This window comes from Talpa occidentalis, unplaced genomic scaffold (genome assembly GCF_014898055.3).
Source record: "Talpa occidentalis isolate TD23 unplaced genomic scaffold, MPIMG_talOcc4v2.1, whole genome shotgun sequence".
NCBI classification, from domain to species: domain Eukaryota; kingdom Metazoa; phylum Chordata; class Mammalia; order Eulipotyphla; family Talpidae; genus Talpa; species Talpa occidentalis.
The window spans coordinates 106,848,000-106,875,928 of record NW_026555331.1 but is presented as its reverse complement, the minus strand read 5'-3'; the positions used below and the strand labels follow the sequence as shown (position 1 = coordinate 106,875,928).

The 27,929-nt window shown below is 43.2% G+C and overlaps 1 protein-coding gene and 1 long non-coding RNA gene across 4 annotated transcripts in view; one reads left to right on the top strand and one right to left on the bottom strand.

The window, feature by feature from the left end:
• Nucleotides 1-28: 28 nt before the first annotated feature.
• Nucleotides 29-26,947, bottom strand: LOC119244072 (uncharacterized). The gene is made up of 3 exons (XR_005124912.2): nucleotides 25,958-26,947; nucleotides 15,319-15,480; nucleotides 29-276 (listed from the first exon to the last, which is right to left on the bottom strand). It is a non-coding gene; the product is annotated as an uncharacterized LOC119244072 (long non-coding RNA).
• The window catches only part of NOD1 (nucleotide binding oligomerization domain containing 1), a 46,442-nt gene continuing 20,103 nt past the window's right edge, over nucleotides 1,591-27,929 (top strand). For 2 of the 3 annotated variants that reach the window (XM_037509799.2, XM_037509802.1), the window contains exons 1-5: nucleotides 1,591-1,680; nucleotides 18,572-18,666; nucleotides 19,853-20,173; nucleotides 21,234-21,408; nucleotides 25,969-27,784. In XM_037509799.2, the coding sequence (XP_037365696.1) occupies nucleotides 19,973-20,173; nucleotides 21,234-21,408; nucleotides 25,969-27,784 (2,192 nt within the window). In that variant the 5' untranslated portion in view covers nucleotides 1,591-1,680; nucleotides 18,572-18,666; nucleotides 19,853-19,972. Of the gene's footprint in view, nucleotides 1,681-1,760; nucleotides 2,143-18,571; nucleotides 18,667-19,852; nucleotides 20,174-21,233; nucleotides 21,409-25,968; nucleotides 27,785-27,929 lie in introns of those variants that run through there. The other variant, XM_037509800.2, reaches the window with a different exon arrangement.

Here is a 27,929-nt window from a genome sequence, read left to right as displayed (position 1 = left end):
CAAGTTATCATAAAACTAATGGCTTAAAACAACACAATTTTATTATCTTACCATTCTGAAGGTCAGAAGTCTGAAATGAGTCTCCAGGTATCAGTAGGACTGCATTTCTTCTGGAGGCTCTATGAGAGAATTCATTTCCTTGCCTTTCCCAACTTCTAGAAGCCACCAGGATTTCCTGGCTTGTAGTGCCATTTCTCTATTTCAATGTCAGCAATATCAAGCCAGTTTTTCTCAGGCAGCCATCTCTTTGTTTCACCTTCTGCTTCCCTCTTCCACCTGTAAGGACCCTTATGATTAGTTTGGGCTCATCCCAAAATCCGGGATAAACTTTTCAGGCCTGCTGACTAGCACCCTTAATTTCACCTGCAACCTTAACTCAACTTTTGCCACATCCACTGGAATCAAGCATGGGTCATGGGCCTCATGGATGGGTGAAGGCACTATTCTTTCTACACAGATGTGTTAAACAGATTCAAATATCAGTAGCTACAAAATAACTCAGAAATGGAAAAATGGACCGGAAAATGCTACTCAGTAGCAGTCAGAAAATCAAGATATGGAATATATAAGAGTTTAAGACATGGACAATAAAATTCAGAATCCTGGAAGAAAAGAAAAAAGAAAGAATTTTCTGATTTTTCTACCAGAGGTTTCATGTAAGGTAAACTGGAAGGATTAGCATCTGTAGCTCTTCGTTTTGTTTGCACATTGTATCTTATCAATGCTATGTTTGCGAAGTTTCACTTTTGAATTGTGAAAATACTTCTCTTTTCTCAGAAGGCAGCCTTTGCTAGGAATTTAATTATTCATGAGCATGTGATCACACGATTGAATTTACTTTAATATAAACAACTCAACTTTTTACATCGTTCTGCCTTATGTAGGCCATTCCCATTTAAAACGTTTAAAAAACATTTTATTGGAGTAATTTATTAGTTTATGAAAAAAGTCCTTAACAAGTTATTACAGCATAACGTATAGAATATAAAAATGGACTGTGCCAGAACAGATTTAAGGACAGGAAGAACAGCTTAGATTTTAAAAAGTATAAATCAAAGTATGTGTGTGCTCTGTTGTAAAAAGTTGAATCACTTTCATCCAGTTTTCCTCTGGGAACACGTGTCACATTTTAACAAGTTTCTCAGTGGAGCCCAGGCGGTGCCTCTGGTTGCGAGGGTGCTGGGCTGGCACTTTTAGGGGGACGGGTCTGGGCTCGCGGCCGTGGCGGCCGTGGCGGAGCTGGCGCGACGAGTTCCCAAGTGTGTCACCCCTGGGAGAACTCTCGGGCCTGCCCCCTTGTGCCTACGCCAAGGGTTGGCCGCTAGGCTCCCGCGGGGACTGCCCCTTGGGGTTGCCCGAGGCCACTCTCTGACTCTTCTGCTCCGGCTTCCCACGTCTGCTCCAGAGCGCGCCCCCAAGGGTGGCGGTGCGCCCCCGCACGGCCCGGGCCTCCCAGAGCAGCCAGCCTAGCTCTGGGGCGCGGCCGCCGGGGCCCACCCGACCAGTTCCCGTTCCGGGCTGGCGTGGCGGCCGCCTTGCTCAACCGATCGCCCCCTGCGGGCGCCGCGCACTCGGGGACCTCGGCGGCCCCCGGCCCCCGTACCCGGCTCGCGCGCTCGGGACACGCCTGGCTCTGACGGCGCCTCCCGCCGCTGCGAGGTCCGCACACCGGATCGCCAAGTAAGTAGCGGCGACGCGGGGGGAGGCAGGGAGAACGGCGCGGGGCGCAGACATTTTGGGGGTCGCGGGTGCCGCAAGCCAGGAGGTGCCGGGGGGCGCGATCCTGCGTGCCAAGCGACATGCAAACTGCTCTAGAAGAGATCGATGGAACAGGGCGGAGAAATCCAGGAGTTTCGAGAAGTGAAGCGAAAGTTCAGAGGGATGATCTTAAGCGCCAGCGGAATCGGAGTCGGTTCTGCGGCAGACAGGGGTCGAAGGCAGGGCCTCTCAATCCCGCCGGCTCATTGGAATCGTCTGGGGGCACCTGCAAAATCCAGAGGACCAGGCCGCACCTCAGACCAGTTCTACGGGAATGCCTGGGCTGGATCCAGGCCTCTGTCTTGCTTCAACTCCCCGTGATTCCGGTGCGCAGCCGGGACGGGAACCAGACATCCAAGCGTGGCTGCCGAAAGAGGCTGAAAGGTAGGCGGGAGCCTCGATGGAGTCCAGCTTGCAGGCCGTCTGTTCCCAGAGTCCGCGAGGACTGGGAATTGGGTGGCAGACAGGGAAGGAGGCAGTGTTGGCAGAGTGGCCCTCACTGGGCGTTCAGAAGAGCCTGGGCTAGTCACACGGACTTCTGGCACTTGCTGGGAGACACAGGAATGCTGGATTCCCGATTCCCTTTGCTTCTGTGCTCCAGGAAATGCCTCCATTGTTGGCATTAGAAATGAAGTTGGGGAAGTCCAGTAAATCCATGGCTTTGACAAGTTCTGGGGTTTCTGCTTTAAGGAGAAAACCATGTGTGCCTTCCCCAGGATTGGGTTTGTGTCTTCTTCCAAAAGCCCTTTACCTTGTCAGAACAGTGACTCTCCCCTGGATCTTACAGAGGGCTGGCTGGATTTCACAGGAGGGATCCCCTCTCACCCTGAGGTGGATGCTAAGGACAGGTAGATACAATTCCAGGAAGCAGCTGAAGGAGAGACAGACTTCTGCATATGAAGGACAGATAAAGAAGACAGATGTAGAATAGCCAGGAGGTAGTTCATAAGAGAGGACTTGCAAAGGGTCTAAGAAGAGTAGGTTTTGTTTTTGTGAAACGGAGGAAAAACATCAAGCTTTAGACCCCAAATGATGTCGATCACTTCTGTGATATGTCTGTGGACAAGTTTATTTGATCTCTCTGAACCCCTGTTCTTTTTTCCTGTAAAATGTGGATAAAAATAGTGATAGTAGCTCTCTCCAGGCTGTTTTGAGGTCTGGAATCTGAGGCCACCAGCTTCTCCCCGCAGATGGCTTATTACTGGCTTTAGAATACAGTGGTACTCCATGTGATAGGAATGAATTTCTTGACAAAAGAAAGCAGTCCTTAATCTTGAAACTTCCTCCACCCTACTGCCACATACTTCAAAAATGGGCTCCCAAGAAAGCGGACTCTCTTGGGGTCTCAAAATGAATGTGGGGACACACACACACACACACACACACACACACACACACACACGGTTCTTGCTGGTGGCAGCATCCTCAAGCCATTCCCAGACTATTCCTGTTTTTGAACTGACTTTTGACCTTGAGACAATGAATCCTCCTTGGATGACCAAGAAAAGTCAGGAATTTGGGGAAGGGAGGACCCATATCCTACAATTGTCAGGACGCCTAGTGGCAGATGAACGCTTCATCCTGGTCCCTACTCTGAGTTTCACTGACGATCACTGTGATAGTAACAGCAGCACTGCTTAGATTAGACATTAGCAATATAAACAGTGAGGCAGGGTAGGTATAAAGATCAAGTGTCTTTACACTGTATGTGCAATTGCTGATATTTGCTTAAACAAGAATATCAAATCTTTGTCTCTTAAACAAAAAAAAAGAGTTCAACATTTCTTCAGAATCTCAGATATAAACCTAGGATTTGAGATTGAAGTTATCAATGTCTTCTCCAATTCTTCTTTAGGAGGTACATTTGAGATGAGAAGAAATTAGAAAAGCTAAAATGTGTGCTTGTGTAGAATTTTTGTTGTGCAAAAGCTGTGGGTATTTTATAAGTTTCTAAAAGTCCAGTTTTCTCTTCTCTTCTGGGCAGTCAGTTGTAGCTCACAGGAAGGACTTCCTTCCATCCCTCCGCAGTTTGAAATTGCTTCTAGAAAAAATCTTCGGTGCATTAAATACTCATTGAAGGAATTAATTTTTTTCTAAACTTGTGTTACTCTTAATTAAAATCAATGAGGTACTCCCATTTTGCTGAGTAGACATTTCCTCTAAATTTAAGAAAACTATAATCTAGAGGATTAATAAATAGGTTGACATAAGGGCCAGGTAATTGCCAAGTGAGCACCAACCACATTAGTACCAGGTTTGGTAGGTTAATATTTTCATACAACATGAAAGTGACCGCTACGGTATCTTTGTTTTGGTGTGTTGACATTTGCCGTTCTCAGTATTATTCCCACCATCCAGGTTGGGAGCAGGACAGAGCTGAGAGGATAGAGTAAGTTGGTAGATATTTTCAGGACCACCTGTCACTGGGCAGGGCAGTTGTATAATGCTAAGGATAATCCCTCTGGGGGAGAAGAATTGGGAGCACATGATAATTTATTTGAGGAAATATTTCTGCTGTTCTAATACCCAAAAGATAAAAGTCAAATGACTGAAAACTAACTGTGCTTTGTTTTAACATACTCCCCAATCTCTGTCTTTATCCCAAACCAACCCTTCTAAAAGGAATGGGCTGGGGCCTCCCCGGTGGCGCAGCAGTTGAGCGCTGGGTTGGGAAGCTGCCCGCAGCTTCTGCAGCGCCGGTTCGGTCCCCGGCTGCTCCCCGGCCACCGGAGGAGGGTCCCGCATGGTGCGGAGACCTCCCCTGCCGCCCGCTGCTCCCCTCAGCAGTGTACTTCGGTCCTTCTGCCTGCTCTGCTCCCCGCTCTGGCCCTGGTGAATTCTCTCACCCTCCCGTGCTTCTGACCGTACCCAGTGCTTGTATAAATAAATAAATAAATCTTAAAAAAATATATAAATAAATAAAAGGAATGGGCTGGAAAACTAGGTTTTTCTTTGGGAATTTCCTAGCCTGTTAAAATTCAAGACAATGGGCTCCTTCATGGGAAAAAAAAAAAAAAAAAAAAGGTCATTACTGGGCTCCATTTAACAAGGCCAGTGTTTTACATTTAATATCAATTCAGGCATATTGGTGATTTCGCATGGAAATACGAGATTTATCACAAGTAAATTGGCAAGACTAAGTGAAAGAGACCACAGGTTTTGTTGTCTGAACTGGGATCAAAACCCTACTTTGTTCCTTCATTCGCACTGTAACCTTGGCCAAGATATATAACATCATTATAATAATTTTTTTCCTTATAGAATGTTTCTGAGTATTTGATGAGATAATTCATGTAAAGTACTTAGCACACCAGCCAGGCTTTCATTTTAAATGGTAATTACAGGAGTCCCCCTAATCCATGGGGATGCGTTCCAAGATCCCCAGTGGCTTCCTGAAACCTATATATACACTGTTTTTTCCCATACATACATACCTATGGTAACATTTAATTTATTAATTAGGCAGAGTAAGAGATTAACAATATAAATGTTAACAATATAAATAAAAATTAAAAATAGAATAATTATAATAATATACTGTAATAAAGGTATGTGAATGTGGTATACCTCTCCCTCTAAATATCTTATTTTACATATTATTTTCAGACTGTAATTGACTGTTGGTAATGTAACTATGAAACTTGAAACCATGGGTAGGGGGGGTACTATATTATGATAGTGATTATAGTTATTTCCTGCCTTTGAAAGTGATAATCTTGCCACTTCCTAGCTATTGACTTTGGATGAGGTATATCTGAGCCTCAGTTTTTGTATCTGTAAAATGGGCATGACTAGACCATTGGTTTGAAGTTAGATTAAATGAAATGGTGCGTCTGATCTGGAAGTCTCTAAATAATAATAGCAGCCACACTTACTATATGCCACACTGAGCTTAAGTCATTAAGTTTGTTTTGGTTTCAGCCCATTTAATCTTCCAGAAACCCTAGGCAGTAGTTCTCATTCCCCCAACTGCCCACGCCCCATGAGAGAACTGAGGGTCCATGAGAATAACTAAAATGAACAGATGGTGAATACAGCTCCTAGAACTGAAGCATGGTCCTGCTTGGTGACTACAAAACCAGCCTCAGTGACAGCCCCTCCCTCTCTGCTTACACCCGCCCCCATCCCCATCTCCATGTTCTGTAAATGACTAGCAGATATACTTATATCTTTGTAGAACTGTATTTCTGGACACAGGACACCAGCATCTAAGGAACTGCCTGCTTATGAAATGAAAGTGAGAACTCTCCCTCCACCAGATTTTTAACATTTGTTGATCTAGTATCCACTGGTTGGGAGCAATCCCATTGCTGATATTGATTAATGTTATTAATGTGAATTGCAATGTTTATTTTGAGATAAATATCATCTCGGGCACTGAAATTGTTAACCTGGGTGTAATAAAACATACCTTTACCCAGACAGGTGTGCAGGTTATTTGGGAAGCAGAAGCCCAGCCTGGAATTTCCCAGGATGCGGTTCAAGTGGGGATGTCATTATTTGAACTACATCTCACTGGAGGTTCAGTGGCCTGTTCCAGTAACTCTACCTTTAAAAAAAATTGCTTATCTGTCTTCCCTCTTATTACCCCAGCAGCTTTTGCCTTCTCTAAGAGCTCCAGTGATCTTCCAAAGGGCTTGGGCCAATGGAACACAGGGCCTCATGAAAGCAAATTCTCCACTGGGTGGTTTGTGGATGGTTCGCATCGCTGGTAGTGAGGTGACAGTTATATTTCTGGCTTCCATGGCTGTGAAGTGCTTTGCTGCCTCCCCAGCCAGGTGTTGAAGGCTATTAGGAAGTTGTTTGTAATTCCTGGCTCTTCTTGGCTCTCTCTGGAGCCATCCAGGCCCCTGTGTGCTGCTGCTCGGGAGAGCTTGGCATCTTCTCTATCTCTTACCACCCTTCATGGTCACCTCACATATGTCCCAGGGACCGTCCAGCCAAACTCTGGGCTATTTTGCCTCCCAGATCATGGTTGACAGTAGATACACATTCAAGTGGGTGAGCAGAAGTCTCGAGCCAAGCGTTTTGGCCTGCAGTCAGCAGAGAACTTAATTACTCAACGGTCAAGTTTCAACTAACAGTCTCTGAGGTGACAAGTGCATGTTGTTCTTGTGGAGTGCCTTTCATTTGAGAAGGCGTGGCCTCTTTCTGAGCTGCGATATACTCCCACTTCCCCATCTGCACTTCTGTAGCACTTTCTTCCGTGAGCACTTAACTCTGGGTTCTGATCCAAGGTTCCCTGTCTTCTGCTGGCTTTCGTTATTAAGATGTTTGCATTCAGCGGCCCCTCAGAGATGAATACCAAGCAGGGTGTTTTAGGAAGTTTGTTTTTCATAGTCTGGGTAACACCAGGAAAATGGCAATCACAAAGTCCCATGTGGCACTCGGGTGGGGGATGATGGGGTTTGTCACAAAGAAAGAGGTGATTGTTTATCATGAGAATGAATGAGCAATGCTCTAGAAATTGAGAGCTGTGATCTAGCTAATTTTTTTTTATAGAGGCATGTATTTATTTATTTATTTGTTTGTTTGTTTTGTTTTTGTTTTTGTTTATACATGCACTGGGTACAGTCAGAAGCGTGGGAGGGTGAGAGAATTCACCAGAGCCAGAGCGGGGAGCAGAGCAGGCAGAAGGACCGAAGTACACTGCTGAGGGGAGCAGCGGGCGGCAGGAGAGGTCTGCGTGCCATGTGGGACCCTCCTCCGGCGGCCGGGGAGCAGCCGGAGATGGAACTGGCGCTGCAGAGGCTGCGGGCAGCTTTGCAACCCAGTGCTCAACCGCTGTACCACCGGGGAGGCCCAATCTAGTTAATTTTTAAATTTTTTTTTCTTGAACTTTTCTTGAACAATGCCTTAGAACATTATATAAGCGTCAGGTGTGCATCATGGCTAAACTTTTTTCTTGCGGCAGCTAATATAAAATATTGGTGTCTGTAAATATGAATTTATTCACGAGTAAACTTAGCAAGTGACATTCCCCGAGTGAATCTATGTCCTCTGGAAACGCACATATTTGTTCAATGAGCATTGATGCAACACCAGTGAGTGCTGAAGCACACCTTGCTGGATTCACTCATGCTGCAAGTTTTTCTCCAGCTTCTTCTCTATCCTGGGGAGATAGAGACTAACTGTACTCCAGATGTGAGTAAGTGATCAGATGGATACTGCCGTGCTCAGTCAAATGCTGGGTGTCAAAGGTAAGCCCGACAGAAGGCCCGGCCTATAACACCCTCCTCTTGCTCATCGTGCTTACAGTGTGACCAGTGTGTTCTAAACACCTAATGTGTATTAAGTTGTTGAATCCTTGCAGTGATCCTATGAGCTACTGCTATCAATATCTGCATTTGGCTGGTAAGGACACAGAAAGCACGGAAGGGTAGTGTTACTTGGCCAAATCACACAGCTAGTGGTGGGGAGAAGGTAGCCTAGTTCTAGAGTCTTTGCTCTTCACTGTCACCGCCAATCATGTGCAGGGAGAATTTAGGAAAAGAAAAAGTAAACCTGTCTTCTGAGAAAGGTGGGGTAAGGCTCCTTGGGTAAGGCCCCAGGGGCACAAGGGCGCTGAGAGACGGGGTGAGGTGGGGTCCATTCCCTTTCCTCATTCTTACAGGTGGTCCATCCCTTCTGGAGGAAAGGGTAAGAGGGTTCTTTTACCAGAGGGAAACAGAAGAAGCATTTGCCTCAGTGCTGGGAGAGCTGGGCTTTTGTTCACAGAGCTAGTGCCTTATAAGTCTGCCTAGAGCTTCTGTTTCCTCATCTTTAAAATGGGGGTGTTGGTCAACATTCCTTTTGGCGCCATGGTTCCAGCAGAGAAGGGAGGGGCTGCCTCCCTGCACTGGGAACAGGGTCTCTTGGCATTGAGGAATGTGGCATAAGACATTTCACTTCCCAGAAGGCCTAGGCGGCCAGAAGAGACATCTGCTTTTCATCACTGTCCACCCCCAAGTACTTAAGTCTACTGCGTCTGCATTCCTTCCTCTGTATGTGGAGTTGAGACTATGTGGTGCTTTTGCAATAGAGAGAGATAGAAAGGAAATGGGGAGATGGTGGGAGGGTGAGTGGGGTAAGGTGGTGGGGGAGTTGGGGGGAGAAGAATACCAACTTTCCTATGTTTTGCAATTCTAAGAGATTCTGTGCTCTCATAGTTTCTCATAGTCTCACATAGTGTTAATGGAGCTTAAAAGCTTCGAATAATATTTGCAGCCTTATCCATCTGCTAGATTTTCTCCAGAGGGGTTTGTTAGTAGTTTTCTGATGTGGCGGAGGTGGGCTATAGCTTGTTTTCTAGGCAGAGAAATTGGAAAAGCAGCAAGAAAAATGAAGGGTACCCCTCCCACACACACTCCAAAGCAAAATAAGAAACAACCCAACCACCCCAAGCTGTGAGAGTGGGTTACTTGAAGACCCATTAAAGATCAACAGTTTGACTGTCAATTTGAAGCCTGGAAGCATATCTGAGCTAAAGTTTTTGTGGCTTATGCAGCAGGGAAAGTAGGTTCCAGTTTGAGTTGAGCCAGTGTGTGTTCTGTGCAGCTCTATCAATATCGTCTAAAATGGGCTTGGAAATGGCCAACAGGCATATGAAAAAATGTTCAATATCACTTGTAATGAGGGAAATGCAAATCAAAACTACAGTGAGATACCATTTACACCAGTGAAAATGGCACATATTAAAAAAACTAGCATCAACAAATGTTGGCGAGGTTGTGGAGAAAAAGGAACTCTCCTGCATGCTGGTGGGAGTGCAAACTGGTCCAGCCACTATGGAGAGCTGTGTAGAGATTTCTTGACCTACTAAACATAGAGCTTCCATATGATCCAGCAATTCCACTCTTAGGTATTTACCCAAATAAGAAACATTAATTCCAAAGGGCACCTGCACGCCTATGTTTATAGCAGCACTGTTTACAATAGCTAAGCTATGGAAACAACCCAAATGCCCCAAAATAGATGACTGGATCAAGAAGATGTGGTACATATATACCATGGAATATTACTCAGCATTCAAAAAAAATAAACACATGCAATTTGCAGCAACATGGATGGAGCTAGAAGGGATCATGCTCAGCGAAATAAGCCAGAAAAAAAAAAAGAAAAATACCAGATGGTCTCACTCATAGCAGGAATTTAGAAAACCTAAATGAGAGACCAGGAAAAAGACTAATCAATACAAAGTAAAAATCAAAATCAACAAGCAACTATAAAGCAGAGATACACTATGGGGCGGGGGTGGAGGGAGAGGTGGGACGAGGAAGGACTAGCATCAAAATAAGGGGGGGGGTGCAATTGTATGGGGAATATAACCAAAATGAAAATGCGTACATTGTGCAAAGATGAAAAATGATATAAGTATTATATAAAATAAAATATTAAAAAAATAAAATGGGCTTGGTATTATATTCCTGCTCAGTTGCTAGTGGGATGGGACGACCACACCCTCAGTGTGGGCCCTGCCCTTCACATCATCAGTTTACCCAGGTTGTTCCTGTCAGAAACACTGTGATATATTCACACTGTAAAACTGCTCTGAGGAGGCTAAGGATACATGCTATTTGCCAGTATAAATCTTATTCAGGAGAGAAGTTGTTTCTTTGGGAAGAATCCAGATATAATACTTGATGTTCCCAGATGTGTTATTTGGGTTATGCTGGGACTTACCATCAGGTTGGCAGAGCCCTTTGGAGTTGACATTTTGTGACCTGGTTAACATCACATTTGATATAGGCAGATACCTACTTGAGGTGGGCAGGGAATGGTTTCTTTCTTTTAACTCATCTTAAGTTTGAATTCAAGAAATAAATATCAACTATCAATTCCTTCTCTCAAGGATTCTGGTAGGCACAATGTTTTAGAAGCCCATGTTGTGTATGACAGGTGGTACCTTTGTCAGAGATGATATTTGCCTATTAGTCTTAAGTGATAGGATGTGCTTTCAACAGAAAGGAAAAAAAATCTAAAATGGTTTCCTTGGTGATGGTAGCCCTTTGGGTAGGGAGCAGATGTCAGGTGGAAAGTTGTGTGGTCCCTTTGCATCCTATATCAAAATTAAAACATCACTCAGGGTCAGAATGTTATACAGAAGGCAGTTGAGCTGATGCTATTTTAAAGTATCTAGAGGTTTGTGTTACATGGATGAAGGGGACTATGAGACAAAGGAGATGAGCTAACTCTTGGTGAGCTGGGGCATTTCTTCAGTGTGGTATTCCTTGAGGTCCTACAATTTTAAAATTCTACTCGAAAGTCGGTTTTGTTGACTGTTTTGCTCTGTACTATTTTGTAGGGATTGATTTTTCACTTTAGATTCTTATTTCAAACCAGACTTAATGGCGATCCCATGAGTTAACAGCCTCCTACTGTGAATGGAATACAAAATAAAGTTGTTGCTACCCACTATTCAATCAACTTGACTATGTTCCACCAAACCAGGAAGAGCTGTTCATTTATGTACAGGTGCAAGGACTCTTAGCATCCCCTCTGAGTTTGGTTTTAATGAACTGTCATTCACTTTAATGGGAATTGAGTGTGTTTTTCGGGGGGAGATGGACTCTGAGTTGAAAGTCAGAGTTTCTTAGAATGAGGTGATTGTAAGAATGTGGCATTGACCTGCCCCAAGATGTTATGTGATGCCTTGATGATTATAAGGGCTCTAAAGTAACTTAAAATTATGCTAGCATATCTTCTTACAAAACAGGAAAACATTTCAATAAGAGTACTATACCTATATCAAGTAATCTCTATTCTCATAGAGTACCTTCTTTCAGATATTTTTCTTTGACTTTCTGTTCATATGGGGCATGACATTGAAAATATAGTGTTTTATGTGTTTATAGGGCAGGCGATGAGAGCATAGTAATGTTATTCTCTATACTCTTTCTGCAACTTGCATTTGCAAGTGACAATGTGTCTTGAAGATATATGTCAGTAAATGTAACTCCACTGCATTCTTTTTCATCACTGATCATTGTTCCTAACCAGTGATTCTGAAAGAAGTGATGGCAGTGGACTGGCCTAAGTTGGCTCTGGCTGGTGTGGGAGTACGTGGGTGGGTGGAGTGGGAGGACAGGATATGGGCCACAACAAGCAGAGGGGGCCAGCTGGGTATGAATCAAGATTATATGTGACTTTCCTCTGTGCTTTATTTTTTGTTTTTCATAAATTAGCTTCTTCTTACGTAGGTTACTTCTAAGTTGGGTTGAGCAGGGAATGACGCTTTATTTTATCCTAACTCTTAATTCAATGAATGAAGTCAATTTTACAGAATCCGAAAAAAAAAAAAAAAAAAAAGGTAGTGGCTTGTCTTTACTATGTGTGGTTCTTCATTGTCATGGATTTCTGTCCTGTAGAAATTGTTGGCTTGTGAAGGCAGGGAGGGGGTCATGGGAAGCATTCTGGGCCAGACTCTTCACAGTTCCGGCTCATCTTCCTGCCATCTATGTGCCCTTTAACAATCCACTTTACTCTTCTGGGCTGCACTTTCCTAATGTGCTCAGTGCTTTGTCCTAATGTGCGCAGTTTCCTCGTGTGCACAGCTCTGACGTCTGTCAGGATGGACTAGGTTGTGCTGCAGTAACAGATAATTTCAAACTCTCAGTGGCTCCAACAATAAAGGTTTGTTTGCACTCATGTGTTGTATCTCTTTCAAGATAGCAGGAGGCTCTCCTCATTGTAATTATTTGTGGGCCTAGAGGATGGACATCTTGAATGTGGCTGCTCAGTACCAAAAGAGAGAGAGAGTGGCTACCTGTAAGTTAGTCACTGAGGCTGAACACTCCCTGCTCAGAGAATAACTCATTCTACTTCTTACATTTCATGAGTCAAAGCAAATGACTTTAAGGGAGATGGAAAGTATACACATACATGACACGTAAAAGGAGAATCAGACCTATTTAATGAGCCACATACTTCAAGAAAAGGGGTAGGAAAGCCTTAAAAACAAGTCATATCCCATAAGCTAGTCTTTTCTGTATATAGTAAACTCTTTGACAACATGGGTTGGGACTGCATATATCCACTTAGATGTTGATTTTTTCCAGAAAAGACAGTTGATCCTTCTTATCTATGGGTTTACATTCACAGATTCAACCAACAATGTAAATCTCTTGGTTGAATTTGTAGAACCTGCAGATACTGAGGGCTGACTGTAAGAGACTTGTGCATCTCTGGATTTTGGTATCCACTAGGGTCCTGAAAACAGTTCCCCAAGGACTGAAGTTAACTTGGGGGAGGCAACTATGTGAGGGGCAATGCCCCTAACCCCTGTGACTTCCACGTTTCCAAAGATCAGCCGCCTATCTGGGAACTTAAATTTTGAGAAATGAACAAAACTTGGAGAGGTCAGGCAGAGGCTGATGGCCATGGGCCAGATTCCATGACACCTCGACACCAGCAGAGCCACTGTTGGTTTTATGTGTGAATTTGTTTCTGGTCTCTATACAGGAAGACGGACTGCTCGCAAAAAGCTTACTGTTTAAAAAACTCCGAGTTCTGCCACAGCATCTGCTATATTGTTTAAGCAAAGTTTTAAAGACCAAAACTCAGATCTGGTTTTAGAAATCATCTGGTATTACAACACCAATTTTTGGAATGCTGTAGAAATCTCTGTCATTTTTTTGAAATGTGTATATTATACAAGTGTGGATGACAATTCCCAATAAATTGCGTGAGTTCTTAACACCATTGTGGTTGGCGGGAAATGATTTTTTTGGAGGTTTCCGTTCTAGATCTAGTCTCCCATCAATCAGAATTCTGTCTACTCATTCGGGGAGCAGAAATTCGTGTTTATACTGCTGGTGAGGTGACCTGTATATGTGGGCTCTGCTGGATGACTTTACCCAGAATGCAGCTGCTGCTGAATAGCCATGTTTGCTAGTGTTTTTCAGGGGACGGGGCCCACTGCAGTTATCCTTGCTTACGGGAGTTTAGTCTAAGGATATACAGGTTGAGGGTGGCATGCCTGGATGGCTGTGGAGACAGTCCCTCTGTGGTGGGCAATCCCAACACACCATTTATGTGCTGTGGGTTATTGGGACTTGGCCTCTTTTGGTGCCTCAAATTCAAACTTCCTAAGAGAGAGGGGGTCTAACTACTCTCTAGAGGTTGTAACCTCCACTGTTCTAACTACTCTCTAGAGGTTATAACCAGTGGAGGTTACAACCTCCACTACAGAGGAATACAGGGGACCAAGAAGCTTGGGGAGAGCTACAGCCTACTATGACTCTCTCTGTTAGTTTCTCATACACTTGTAATCCTTTGTTCTGTGCTTGCCTGCTGAATAGTAAACCCCATTAAGTGGGGGAGCTATTGAACTTCTGTGTGCCTCAGTTTCCTCATTTGTGAATCGGTGCTAATGACCAGTCCTGATAACCTCTGCCACGCAGGGCTGTCCTAAGGATTGAGTGAGATGATAGAGAAGAGTAAATAAGGTGATAATTACTGAGCGTTGCTGTGCCTTAGTGAGTGGCAAGCATTAGATCAATGCTGGCCCCCTGGTAAAGTGCTTGTTGTGTGTCAGCTGTGATCATCCTGTGCCCTGCCAGGGTGCCACAGTGTGGGGGCATCAAGCCTGCTCCTGGGTATCTGTAGAAGGATGCACGAGGTCACAGCATTCTGGAGCCTTTCCAGCACCTGCCTGCACCCTGGCTTCCCTTCCTGTGTCCCACTGATGATAGATGTTGTTATGTGACTGGCAGCTGCTGGAGGCTTCAGGGCAAGGCATCCAGACTTTTCCTGGCAATGTATGCAGGCCATGGCCACGGAAGGTCCTACCTCTGGCATCATCTTTGGTTCTCTGATTGGCATGTGGAATTCCTAAGTACAAGGCTGTAATACCATAAAGAGTGATAGGTTCTTACTCTTCTTCATAAACTAGACTAGGAAAAGCAAAGCATCCAAAGACACAAACTTCTGCAGCTCAGAAGTGGGTGTTGGTGGTTACAAAGAAACAAGAGGTAAGTGGAAAGACTCAAGATGCACATTGTGTTGCTAGACATATAAACAGGACAGGTGCAGCTCACATAGAGAAAAGCAATGTTAATAGTGGATGATAGGTGACTTGTTTTGTTCTCTAAACTTTGCTTTCCCATTTCTCCAATTTTCCACAGTGATCAAGTATTTTATACTGGAGAAAGTTATCAAAACATAGAAAGAAACACTAATGGAGACAAAAAATACATACATTTTTTTCCTTAGTATCTCAGTTACAAAGAATGTACATTTCCTTTCAGAGTCCCCTGGTGTGTGTGTGTGTGTGTGTGTCTGTGTGTGTGTGTGTCTCTGTGTGTGTGTGTGTGTGTCTCTGTGTGTGTGTGTGTGTGTTTGTTCTCCAGGGCTCCCCATAATTAAGGACAGAAAGGGGCATAGAAGTCAGTCTCTGCCCCAGAGCCTGGTTTCTCTGCAGAGGTGGGACTCCTTTCTAAGTGAGTCATTTCTCCTACGCGTCTAGGTGACTTCCTCAGGTGTATCCTGGCAGCAGGTCAGCCACCACATCCCGGGAAGCCCTGTGCCTCCCCCAGACTTTGACTAACACAGAACTCCTTTCTTTCTACCATTCCGGTTTACCTCATTCAGAAGTCTTTGCTAGTTTCCACATTATCTGCTTCTTCTTTTCTGCTATTTTTGTTTCTTTGCATTAGGTGGTCTCACAAGCTTCTGTTGGTTACCCTTCATCCTGTCTGCAAGGTCCTTGAAGTCAGGGTGGAGCTGACTCTATGTCTGTATGCTCTGTAATACGTGATGAAGGAAAATAAACAGATGAATGGATCCCACATCCTCCACTCTCAAGCTCAAAAACCAGTCAAAAGTCTGTAGCAGTGTTCCTGACAATTAAACCCAAGCAACAAAATTATGATTTGAGGTGGGCTAAAATAGTGTTTTCTCATTTAAAAAATGAGATACCTCCTATCAAAGGAGGTATCATAATTTGATATACGCTCCCCCCATCTAAGTAATATAAATCATATATAATCCTGTCACCCAGAAATAATCACAATTAATGTTTTAGTGAATTTCCTTCTGATCTTTTTTTGGGGGTGTGTGTATGTACATTTATATGGATACATATAATGCATATATGCAATCTGAGTATAGGGAATCCTTGAAGAAATTAGAATACCATCCATGTGATGAAATTTCATATTGCCTTTAAAAACGTCTTCAAAGAATATTTATGAACAAGAATAAATATCTGTGACATAGTAGTAAATTAACATGATATAAAATTACTTGGTTTTTTTTTCTAATTATGCATATAAGGTGACCCATTTCTATGACTATCTTACTTTTAATCCACAGATTTTGATATGGTATATTTTCATTATCATATAGTTAACATGATTTTCTAATTTTCATTTGAAACTTCTTTTTTGATCTATGGTACTTGGAGCTTAGGTATCTTTTTGTTTTTGATTTCCAGCTTAATTCCACCCTAGTCAGAGAACATAATCTGAAAGATTTCAGTCTCTATAAATTTATTAAGAACTTGCTTTATGGCCCAGAATATGGTTAGTTTTGACAAATACTCCATGTGCACTCTGCATGCTGGGCCTTCTCTTGCTGTTGGGTACAGTGTTCTGTAGATGTCTATTAGACAGACTTGTTGATAGTTTGGTTCAGATTCTCCATATTTTGTTTAGTCAATTTGTTCTTTCAGCTATTCTGAGAAATATGTTAAAGTTCCCCCTCATTTGTCAATTTTTGTTGATATATTTTAAAAATGTTACCAGGTGTATACAAATTAAAAATTTTAACATCCTTTAGAACTGACCATTATATCTTATGAAATGTTCTTCTATCTCTAATAACATTTCTTCCCTTACGATCTACTTTAATTTTAATAGAACCAGGTCAGCTCTTTTTGAGTTAGTATGTACCTAGTATGTCTCTTCCCATTTGGGGGAATGGATAAATGAATGAATGAATGAAACTGCCTTTTTATTTAAGGTATGTTTTTTTTCCTATCAAGTCTGCCACTCAGTATTTTGATTGGTGTATTTAGTCCATTTTCATTTGATTGAATTACTAATATAGTTGGATTTATGTCTGTGGTCTTGTTTTTATTTGTCTCATGCGTTTTTGTGTTCCTTTTCTCTGCTTTCTTTTGGAATTAAGAATATTTATTGTTGCATTTCCTCTTTCTAATATCTTGTATTTTTTTTTACTAGCTTTTAGCAGTAATCTTAGTGATTAAAACCTGAATCCTTGCATTGTTATTAATATAAAGAAATACTTTTGCCAGTTTTTAGAAAATGCTTTGACCTTAGAACACTTTAGCTCCACTGATTTCCTTCTACGCATTGATAATTATGCACATAGTAACACTTTCTGTTCTGCCCTCATTTTGTATTTGGTGATCATTTTCTTTTACTTAAAAAACTCCATTTAGTATTTATATTAATGAGCTGTGCTGGCAACATAGTCAGTTTTTATTTACCTAGAAATGTATTTTGCCTTAAAATCTACTTCATCAAAGTATACTTTCATACAGAAACATTCACATATTTTAAGTGTATAAACTAGTGACTTTTAACAAATCATATATATGTATTACATATGTGTATAAGTACACATGCACACATGTAGATATCTACATATGCATGTTTATACTTATGTATTGATACATATACATTCACATATGTGATATATTCTCCAATCAAGATACAAGTACCTTTCTATATCTCCAGAAAGTTCTCTGTATACAGTCAATTCTTCCCCCTCCCATCTCCTTGCCCTAAGAAACCACTATTCTGATTTCTAGATGGACTTCTAGAATCATCAATGGGATTATATGCTATATACTTTGAGTATGGTTTTTATCACTTGGCATACTATCCATGATGCTCATTCATGTTATGTTAGTATTTTATTCATATTTATTGTTGAATAGTGCCCTACTATATGAATGTACCCTAATCTGTGGAACCATTCACCTGTAGTTGGCTCTTTTGAAAATATACACTACAAAGCTGTCAGAATCTCTGAATCTTTTCCAAGAGCAGATTTTTAGAATGGAAAATTACTAAATCAAAACTTTTCACAGATTCTAGAAACACACTGTCAAATGGTTTTCTGGAGGGCTCCAGCAATGTACATTCCTGTAGTTTACTGAGAGCCCTGTGTCAGCTATCAACCACCCAGTGATTCCATTAGAGCTGCACCACAATGTCCAATACAGTAGCCACTGGCCACATGTGGCTATTGAACTTTTGAAATGTGGTTGGTTCAAATTGATATGTAATGTAAGCAAAATATGCACAGAAGAATTCAAAGTTTGAGTATGAAAAAATATTGGATAGTTTGATGCAATGTGAACATCGATAAACAAAACAAAGGATCAAACAAAACCAAACCAAGAATAAAATCTAGAAATCTGACTGTAAAATTGAGACTCCAAAGGGGTAGAGAGAAGGTGGAGAGCTAAGGGGGAGGAATATGGGTGCCTAGATGTTGGGTGTGGTGTGGTTAACCTACATATGAAAAGGTGTGCATCTGCACCCCTGAATCATAAACAGTGTTGAAACCAATGTTAACTCAATAAATATAAAAGATTAATAATTTATTCTTAAAAGGGTAACAATTAACCTATTAAACTTTTAAAATAATGTCTATTTAGGCAAAATCTTAAGCAAATAATGTATAGGTGGTACTCAACCATGGGGACTATGTGCCCAAATGACTGACATTCAGAAAACACCAGGAGCACTTGGAGATCCTCAAAGTCTGGATTTAAAAATTATCCTGTCACCATATCATTTACTTTTCACCACTCAGTATAATAGTATTTTCAGAGAAACCTCTCTTTCTTCGCATTTTTCAGATTCCAGAACAAATTTGGAAATTGAAGATTTAAAAGGACAATGTTTTAAAAATACTCCGATCGAATTCAAAGAATGATGCGAGAAACTTAAAAAGGTATTATTAACCACTAATTGAAATTTAATATTATCAACTGGTATCCCTTAAGGGAGCCAGTATTCTAGAGCTAGAGATACCAAAATGGGTCACAGAATTGACCACAGAAGGCTGGATTAGCATACTTTGGGTGAAAAAGTCACTAACCACTTACTTTCATCCTTTGAAATTCATTTTGGAAAGGTTCTCTTGCCCTTCTGTTACTTAAAATGTTAAATTATAGTGTCTCCTGCTCAGTCACTCAGGTTACAAAAGAAAGTTACTGTATGGGGTTCAGCTGAGAATCTGGGGTTTTGACAGTGTTTAACAACTTGATAGGGAAATATTTAATAAGAAAGTGTGTTGGAGAGTAGGAGACCCGTGTGTGATTTGGTGGAAGCAATTTGAACATTGGTGCACTTGAATGTTAACAGATGTGGGTTTGTGAAACATACATTAATGATTCTGACAGTGTTTTGAGGTTTAAGAATTTTTTAGCTCAACCAAAAAAATTTAAACGATCTCTCTAGACTATTCCTGTATCAGGTCTAGTATATATACTGCTGAAGGGAGCACACCTATGTAAGGTCTAAATGGCCACTTTGAGGCCTTTCTACTTCTAAGATTAGGATCCATTGAATTACACAAGGTTGAGTGATGAAGTGACTGAAGGATTTTATGCTACAAGAAAGCAAGTAACCCAAGTTATTTTAATACCCAGATGAAACAGCCTGTCCCTGCTCCTACCTAGATGGGAAGTTCAGGAGGAGCATGAGGTTTCCACTCAACCTGATTATGGAAAACAATACACCTTCCCAACTCTAACCTGCTCTAGGATTGAAGTACACATTTGTCTTTTTTAAAAAAATATGTATAGTAATATATAGTACTATGTTTTATATTTTACTATATATATTTTACTATATTTAAAATATTTTACTATATATTTTAATATGTAGTACTATATATTTTAATATATAATAAAATTATGAAGTTTTGCTAAACAAAAACGTTGCCCACCTCTGGTCACTTAGCCCCACAATGAAACCCACAAGAAGCAATGAAATTATTTTTCTTCAATACATCTCAGATCAGTGTCATTAAGCACAGGCCTCCTGTTCTAAGTAGAGAAATTCCAAGATCAAAGAGATGGAGAGAGAGCTCTTTCCCACAGCTGTTGCTTTGTTGGTGACTTCTCTCTCTTCAGGGCTGCACTGAGAGCCAGGCACCCTGGAGGGCTGCCTCTGGATCCCGATTGCCCTCCTGCCAGGAAGCCACATGCAGCCAAAGATGAATTTGGGTAAAGTAGCAGCTTGCTACTTTAGCCATGGAAACGTGGCACCGAGGTGAGATGGATGCAGTCCCCGCACATTCTCGCTCTCATAGTAAGTGGTTGAAAATCTACCGTGAACTTCTGGTCACTCACATCCGCAATACTCAGTGCCTATTGGACAACTTGCTGAAGAATGACTACTTCTCGGTTGAGGACGCGGAGATTGTGTGCGCCTGCACCACGCAGCCCGACAAGGTACCTGTGACGGGGTGGCATTGGCACTGTGTGGGCTTTAGTAGGCTGCAGGGACTTCTGCCCACTTAGCTGAGAGTTGAGCTTTGGTGCCTGGTGTACCTTCACATGCAGTGCTTTATAGAACATACACGCTTGGGCACTTGCTTATTACACAATAACATATTCACTTCCATGTTCACGTCAGGAGAGCCTTCCTCTTATGTCTCATCTCTCCTTGCTATGTGGGTCATTCCCATACACTTCTTTTTTCAATGCACTTTAAGTTAGTAGGAGAGAAAAAGAAAATGAGCCTAATACACTAGCAGGCTCCATTCAGTGTCTATATGCCCTGGAGAGCTGCTCCCTGCTGGTAAGACACTGAGAATGGCCAGTGCCCAAGGTTCCAGAATGATTGTGTCCTAAAGAATTTTCCACATTCCACTGTGGGAAGTCTTAACGGCCCTTAGTTTCACTTTGCCTTTCTGTCATCTTCTGAAAAATAAAATTGGCGAGACCCAGAGTTTGTTCCTGATTAGAAAATGACAGAACCTCTTTGTAATATGATCATGTTGGGTTTGGAGGAGCCCAGAAGGCTTTCTGGGGGAGCACAGTGATATATGCTTATGATTTTTCCCTGCATTATTAATAGTGCAAAGTTATGCAAGCTAAGACTTCCATGCGGGTCTGTTACCCCTCACAGTATGGGGGGTCCCCACCTCATATGTTTAAGGAGAGACTTCCTCTCCTTGGCACTCATTCCCTGAGAGGACAGAATGGCCTTAGGTTAAGCAAGAAAAGGAGACACAGAGAATTCCAGGTGGGCACAAAGCTAATTGTGAGGCTGACCTTTTTATTTTGACTTGTGGGAGCCTCTGGGTTTCTTAGAGATATGTGGTTTTAGTTCTTGCTCAGGGGATGCATTTCACAGATTTTGAGTCTTCAATGTGTAGCATCTCATAAATGCTAGGTGAAGGCCACGTTCAAGGCTGTAATGGGCACTTAGTGCCTAGCCAGGGGGCCCTTGCTGGTGGGAGCCACCCCCAGGCCCAGCTCAGTGCTCTCATGTTTGTACCTTTACCAGGTTCGCAAAATTCTGGACCTGGTACAGAGCAAGGGTGAGGAAGTTTCTGAGTTCTTCATCTACATCCTACAGCAACTCGAAGATGCTTACGTGGACCTCAAGCCTTGGTTGTTGGAGATGGGCTTCTCTCCTTCCCGGCTCATTCAGAGTAAAACTATTGTCAACACTGACCCAGGTACAAGTCAGCTCTGGGGGACTGCAAGCAAGGACCTGGAGGGTGGCAACACGGTAGTATGGCAGCATGGTCCCCTTGGCCAGCCTTGCCGTCCGCCTCAGGCAGCCAGCCTGGGACACTGTGTCCTTTTAGCAACAGAGAGCTGAGCTCTGTCATCCAAGTGCAGCTCAGGTGACTGTGGTTCACCTGACCCCATGTGGCTGGTGTGGTTTATATAGGGACTGTGGGAACATAGGAATGGCCTTCACTCTGACCTCCTGCTTATTTCTTGCTTCCTTCTCAGATATATGTAGACATCTTAATGGATGCACAAATTCAAGCTTGCATTTTTTTCCCTTTTAAAAATATTTCCAGATTTGACTCTAGGCAACTTATTGTTCTATCACAATGTTTTGTGATAGAACACACAGTATTGGGTGCCAGTCTTTATTTACAAAGTCCATGGTACCCTATTAATTGATTTGTTTAACAGGCATTGATGATGTACCACCTTATCCCAGGGCATAGCATTGAGTGAAGGGGTGCAGTAGAGAGACGACCTTGGGGAGCTCCTCGGCTAATGCAGGAGATTGACAATAAATACTTACACATGTATAGTAGCAAATGGTATTGTAGATGACAGCAGTTCAGGGTGCTGATATTGGTCTGGGGTTCAGGGAGAGGATCTCCAAACTTATGCTGTCTCTACTTTGAGACTGTTGTTGGCATTACTGCAGCACCATTGCCCCAAACTGATTATTTTTAGCTGTATTTTTTTATTGAGGCAAAAATGGTGTACAATTCTGTATATAATTTGGAGTATAGTTTCACAACTCTTCAGATGTATGTTGCCACATCATACCCACCACTGCAACATCCATAATCATCCACCGTAGTCCATTACACCCCTCCCCACTTTGTTTCCCTTCCTCTACCAAGATTTCTAGTGTTTGTTTTGGTGTAGTTTTTCCTGTTCCTTTATTTTGTTTCTCTGTATTTCACACATGAATGAATTTCACAATCCAATATTTGTCTTTCTCCTTAAGACGTATTTCACTTAGCATAATCCCCTCAAGTTCCATTTAAATTGTTGGAAACGGGCAATATTTCATCTTTTTAATAGCTGCATAGTATTATATTGTAGAAATATACCACATCTATCCACTCCTCTGTCCTTGGACACTTAGATTGCTTCCACGACTTGTCTATTGTAAATTGTGTAGGATTGCACATATCCCTTCCATAGTGTTGCTTTTTCCAGGTAGACACCTAGGAGTTTAATTGTTGGATTGTATGGTATATCTACTTTGTTAATTTTGCAAAGCCCTCACATTATTTTTCGTAGGTACTGGACCAGTCTACATTCCCACCAATAGTTTATGAGGATTCCTTTTTTTCCACATTCTTGGCAGCATTTGTTGCTGCTGGTCTTTTTGACATGGGCCATTTTATTATTATTTATTATTTCCTTCCCTCTGGAGACTTTGATTTCATTTGCTCTTGCTTATTTAACTTTTTCTTGTTTATTGATGTGGGCCCACATGCCTATAAATTTCCCTCTTATTACTGCCTTTGCTGCATCCTATTGTTTCTGATAGCTTTGTTTCCGGGTATTTTTTTACTTTCTCCTTGGATCAATTTTCTCATTGACCCAATAGTTACTCAATAGCATGTGGCTCAGTCTCCACATATTCGAGATTTTCCCCATTTTCTTCCTGTGGTTAATTTCTAGTTTCATGCCACTGTGGTCAGAGAAGATACTTAAAGTGATTTCAGTTTTCATGAATTTGTTGACACTGGTTTTGTGGCTCTACATGTGGTCTCTTCTCAAGAATTCCATGTACTGCTGAGAAGAATGTGTACTCAGCTTCTTTGGAGTGGAGTGCCAAATACATGTATATTAAATCCATCTGGTCTAATTTTTCATTTAGGGATGTTGTTTCCTTGTTGATTTTCTGTGTAGTTGATCTAGACAGATTTACGTAAGTGGCATGTTGAAGTCCCCTATTACTGTGATGCTGTCGATGTCTCTTTTTAGGTCTCTTAGCAGTTGCCTTACATATTTTGGTGTTCCTTTGTTTGGTACATATATGTTAATGAGAGTTATGGCTTCCTGATTCACTGATGCCTTATCATTACATTACGTCCATCCCTGTCTTGTGTTACATTTTTTAGATGGAAGTCTATTTTATCTGATATAGATATGGCTGTTCATGCCTTTTTTTTTTTAAAAAGATTTATTTATTTATGCATACAATAGCAGGGGTACAGGTCAGAAGCATGGGAAGGTGAGAGGATTTACCAGAGACAGAGTTGGGAGCAGAACAGGCAGATCTACTGAAATACACTGCTGAGGAGAGCACCGGGCAAGACAGGAGAGGTCTGTTGCGCCATGTGGGTTGCTCCCTGGCCAGCCGGGAATTGAACTCGTGCTGCAGAGGCTGCAGATTGCTTCATAGTGCGGTGCTTAATCCCTTGTGCCACCAGGGAGGCCCCGTGCCTTTTTTTTTTTTAATGCTACTGTTTGCTTGTAGAATTATTTTCCAGCCTTTTACTTTGAGCCTATATTTATCTTTGGACCTTAAAGGTGTTTGTTGGAGATAATAGAAGGTTGGATTGTGGCTTCTGATCCAACCAGCCAGTCTGTCTTTTAATTGATGAGTTCAGGTCATGGAAATTTAGGGAGATTATTGACATACAGGTATTAATTGAATTCTTAGAGATTTTTTTTTCTTTTAGAGCATCTGTGACCTTTTGCTTTTCTATAATTGTTTTTCAGATTCTCATTGTCTTTAATTTTTGCCATTTTGACTAAAATATGTCTTGGTATTCATCTGTTTGGTTTTATTTTGTAAGGAAAGCTCTTTGAATCTTTTGGAGCTGGATGTCTGTTTCCTTCCCCACTTAATGTCCTTTCTCAGCTATTTTTTTTTTATAATTATATTCTAAAGTTTATTTACTTCTTTCTTCAAATAGGATTTCTGCCCCCTTTCCTCCCCTCCCTCTGGAATCCCTATGATGTGAATGTTGTTCCTCTTGATGCTGTCTCATAGGTCTCCTAAGTTGTCTCCAGACTCTGGTTGTTTTTTTTTTTTTTTAAAGTATATAGTTTGGCCTTGTAAACAGAAACAAAGGACAATATCCCAGACAATTGGTGTGTGTTTAGGGGTAACCAGGCCAACCAGCAGTGTGTGGGTCAAGGCTGTTGCCCTGTGCCCCAGCAGATACATGCTGGCTTCTGCTCACTTCTTACTTTTTCTGCTCCTTCCCACCTTGTTTTGTTTCCTTTCCCCAAGAAATACTTCCATACTGAATAGTTCTCTAAAAGAATTATCCATTGCTTCCTTTAGTCAGCTACTAGAGTAGCTTTTAAAGTATAATTTACAAGAAGCCAGATGTGAAAGACCATGTCATATGATTCCATTTACATGAAATGTCTAGATAAGGAAAATTTATAGGGACAGAAAGCAAATCAGTAGTTGCCTAGGACCAGGGCGGGGACAGGGGCTGGCTGCAAATGGACTGATGATGATGTTCTAGAATTGGGTTTTGGTGATATTAGCATAACTTCATAAATTTACTAAAAACTATTGATTAGTACATAACACCTCTGGTAAAAATAGGTGCCTTTTCTTTTTTTTATACTTAAATTATGCCTTAATAAAACTGTAAAAAAATAATTCATTTCACAAGGATTAAACAGACAATCCAGTTGGGTTATGTTATGGGGGGGGGGAGGTATAAATGAACCTGGATATGTGCATAGGTGTCTAATATTTTCTTTAATTATAATTTAAGCCTAGAAATTATTTTGAAGAAACAAATGGAGCACTTGGTCATTTGCAGAAGGACCACATCGCTCTGGTGCTAGCTTCGTTTTGTGCTCAGGTTTGCTAAAGTTATAGTATGCTCTGTGCGCAGGCCCAGGCTCATGCTGAACCTCAGTGATCCCTAGACCTCATCTTGGGAAGCAGGACTGGTTTGTTCTTTGTACTGGAGACCAGTTTTCATCCTAGTTTACTGAATTGTGTTGATTTAGACGAGGCACGGCTCATTGGTGTTGCAGATTAATGTCAAATGTGTCATCACCAAAAGTTTCAGCTTTCTCTTTAGTGAGACTTAACCATTGCTGCAAGAGCAGTGTAATAAGCAAAAGAAAGGTTAGGGCATTTTCTTCCTCAACAATTAAAGCTTCGATAGGGGCTGACTCTTGCTATTTGAACAGGACCCTAGCACTGGGTGGATGCTGGCCCTCAAGTTTGAGGGACTTCTGTTTATAGCTAGAGTTCAGTGATATTTTGTGCAGAGGAATAGGGAGGTCTGTCTCACACACTGAGCCCAGTTTGAGTCTGTCACCCTCTGACTGGCTAAATTTAAAGTCAGCAGAAGTGGGGCCCAAGGATCTCAGATTCTGGAATACCAGTCCTTTTGCCTTGAGGAGTTGAACTTGGCTCATGGTTTAGGTTATGGGTATGTGTTGACTTCAGATCCTGAGACCTCCCGTTTCTGCTCCCACCCCTTCTTTCCCCATTCCTACTTCCACCTCCCTCCTGAGACTCCCAATACTCACTCTCCCTCCAGTGAGCAGGTACACCCAGAAGCTGCGACACCAACTGGGCCGGGACTCCAAGTTCATCCTCTGCTATGCACAGAAGGAGGAGCTGCTGCTGGAGGAGATGTACATGGACACCATTGTGGAGCTGGTCAGCTTCAGCAATGAGAGCCTGGGCAGCCTGGACAGCCTGGCCTGCCTCTTGGACCACAGCGTGGGCATTCTCAATGAGCAGGGTGAGACCATCTTCGTCTTTGGTGACGCGGGTGTGGGCAAGTCCATGCTGCTCCAGCGGCTGCAGAGCCTGTGGGCGACAAGCCAGTTGGACACAGGGCTCAAGTTCTTCTTCCACTTCCGTTGCCGCATGTTCAGCTGCTTCAAGGAGAGCGATGTGCTGTGTCTGCAGGACTTGCTCTTCAAGCACAATTGCTACCCGGAGCAGGACCCTGAGGAGGTGTTTGCCTTCCTGCTGCGCTTTCCCCACACAGCCCTCTTCACGTTTGATGGCCTGGACGAGCTCCACTCGGACTTTGACCTGAGCAGCGTGCCTGACACCTGCTCCCCCTGGGATCCCGTGCACCCGCTGGTCCTGCTGGCTAACTTACTTAGCGGGAAGCTGCTTAAGGGGGCCAGCAAGGTGCTCACAGCCCGCACCGGCATTGAGATCCCACGCCAGCTCCTTCGGAAGAAGGTGCACCTGCGGGGCTTCTCCCCCAGCCACCTGAGGGCCTACACCAGGAAGATGTTCCCTGATCGGGCCCTGCAGAACCGCCTGTTGGACCAGTTGGAAGCCAACCCCAACCTCTTCAGCCTGTGTGCCGTGCCCCTCTTTTGCTGGATCATCTTGCGATGCTTTCAGCACTTCCACAGTACGTTCGACAGCTCCCTGCAGCTGCCCAACTGCACCATGACACTCACCGACATCTTCCTGCTGGTCACTGAGGTCCACCTGAACAGGACACAGCCCACCAGCCTGGTGCAGCGGAACACCCGGAGCCAGACGGAGACCTTTCGCGCTGGCCGGGCCACCCTGCACTCACTGGGGCGTGCAGCCCACTGGGGCATGGAGAAGAACCTCTTTGTCTTCAGCCAGGAGGAGGTGCAGGCCTCTGAGATCCAGGAGAAAGACCTGCAGCTGGGTTTCCTGCGGGCTGTGCCAGAGCTGGGCCTCAAACAGGACCAGCCATCCTATGAGTTTTTCCACATCACCCTCCAGGCCTTCTTGGCCGCCTTTTTCCTTGTGGTGGACAACAAGGTGGGCACCCAGGATCTGCTCAAGTTCTTCCAGGAGTGGGTGCCCCATGGGGAGTCAGCAGTGGTATCCTGCTATCCCCCGCTCCAGTGCCTGGGGAGCAGTGGTCTGGCAAGGGAAGATCTCTTCAAGAAAAAGGATCACTTTCAGTTCACCAACCTCTTCCTGTGTGGGCTCTTGTCCAAAGCCAAAAGGAAACTCCTGCAGCACCTGGTGCCTGCTGCAATCCTGAGGAGGAAACGCAAGGCCTTGTGGGCATACCTGTTGGTCAGCCTGCGGTCCTACCTGAGGAGCCTGCCCCGAGTCCGGTCTGGGGGCTTCAACCAAGTACAGGCCATGCCCACCTTCATCTGGATGGCGCGCTGCATCTATGAGACACAGAGTGAGAAAGTGGGGCAGCTGGCGGCCAGGGGCATCTGCGCCAACTACCTCAAACTGACCTACTGCAACGCCTACTCGGCTGACTGCAGCGCCCTCTCCTTCATTCTCCACCACTTCCGCAAGCAGCTCGCCCTCGACCTGGACAACAACAACCTCAATGACTATGGGGTGCGGGAACTGCAGCCCTGCTTCAGCCGCCTCACTGTCATCAGGTGAGGCTGCCAAGCACAGGGAGCTGCCAGTGGGGTGTGCCAGACTTGCGGGACACCAGGACTAGTATTGTGGAGTGGGTGCTCCTGAATTACCCTAGGACCCATAACCTCTAGTCTTGGAACATCTGAACCGTCTCTGCCACAG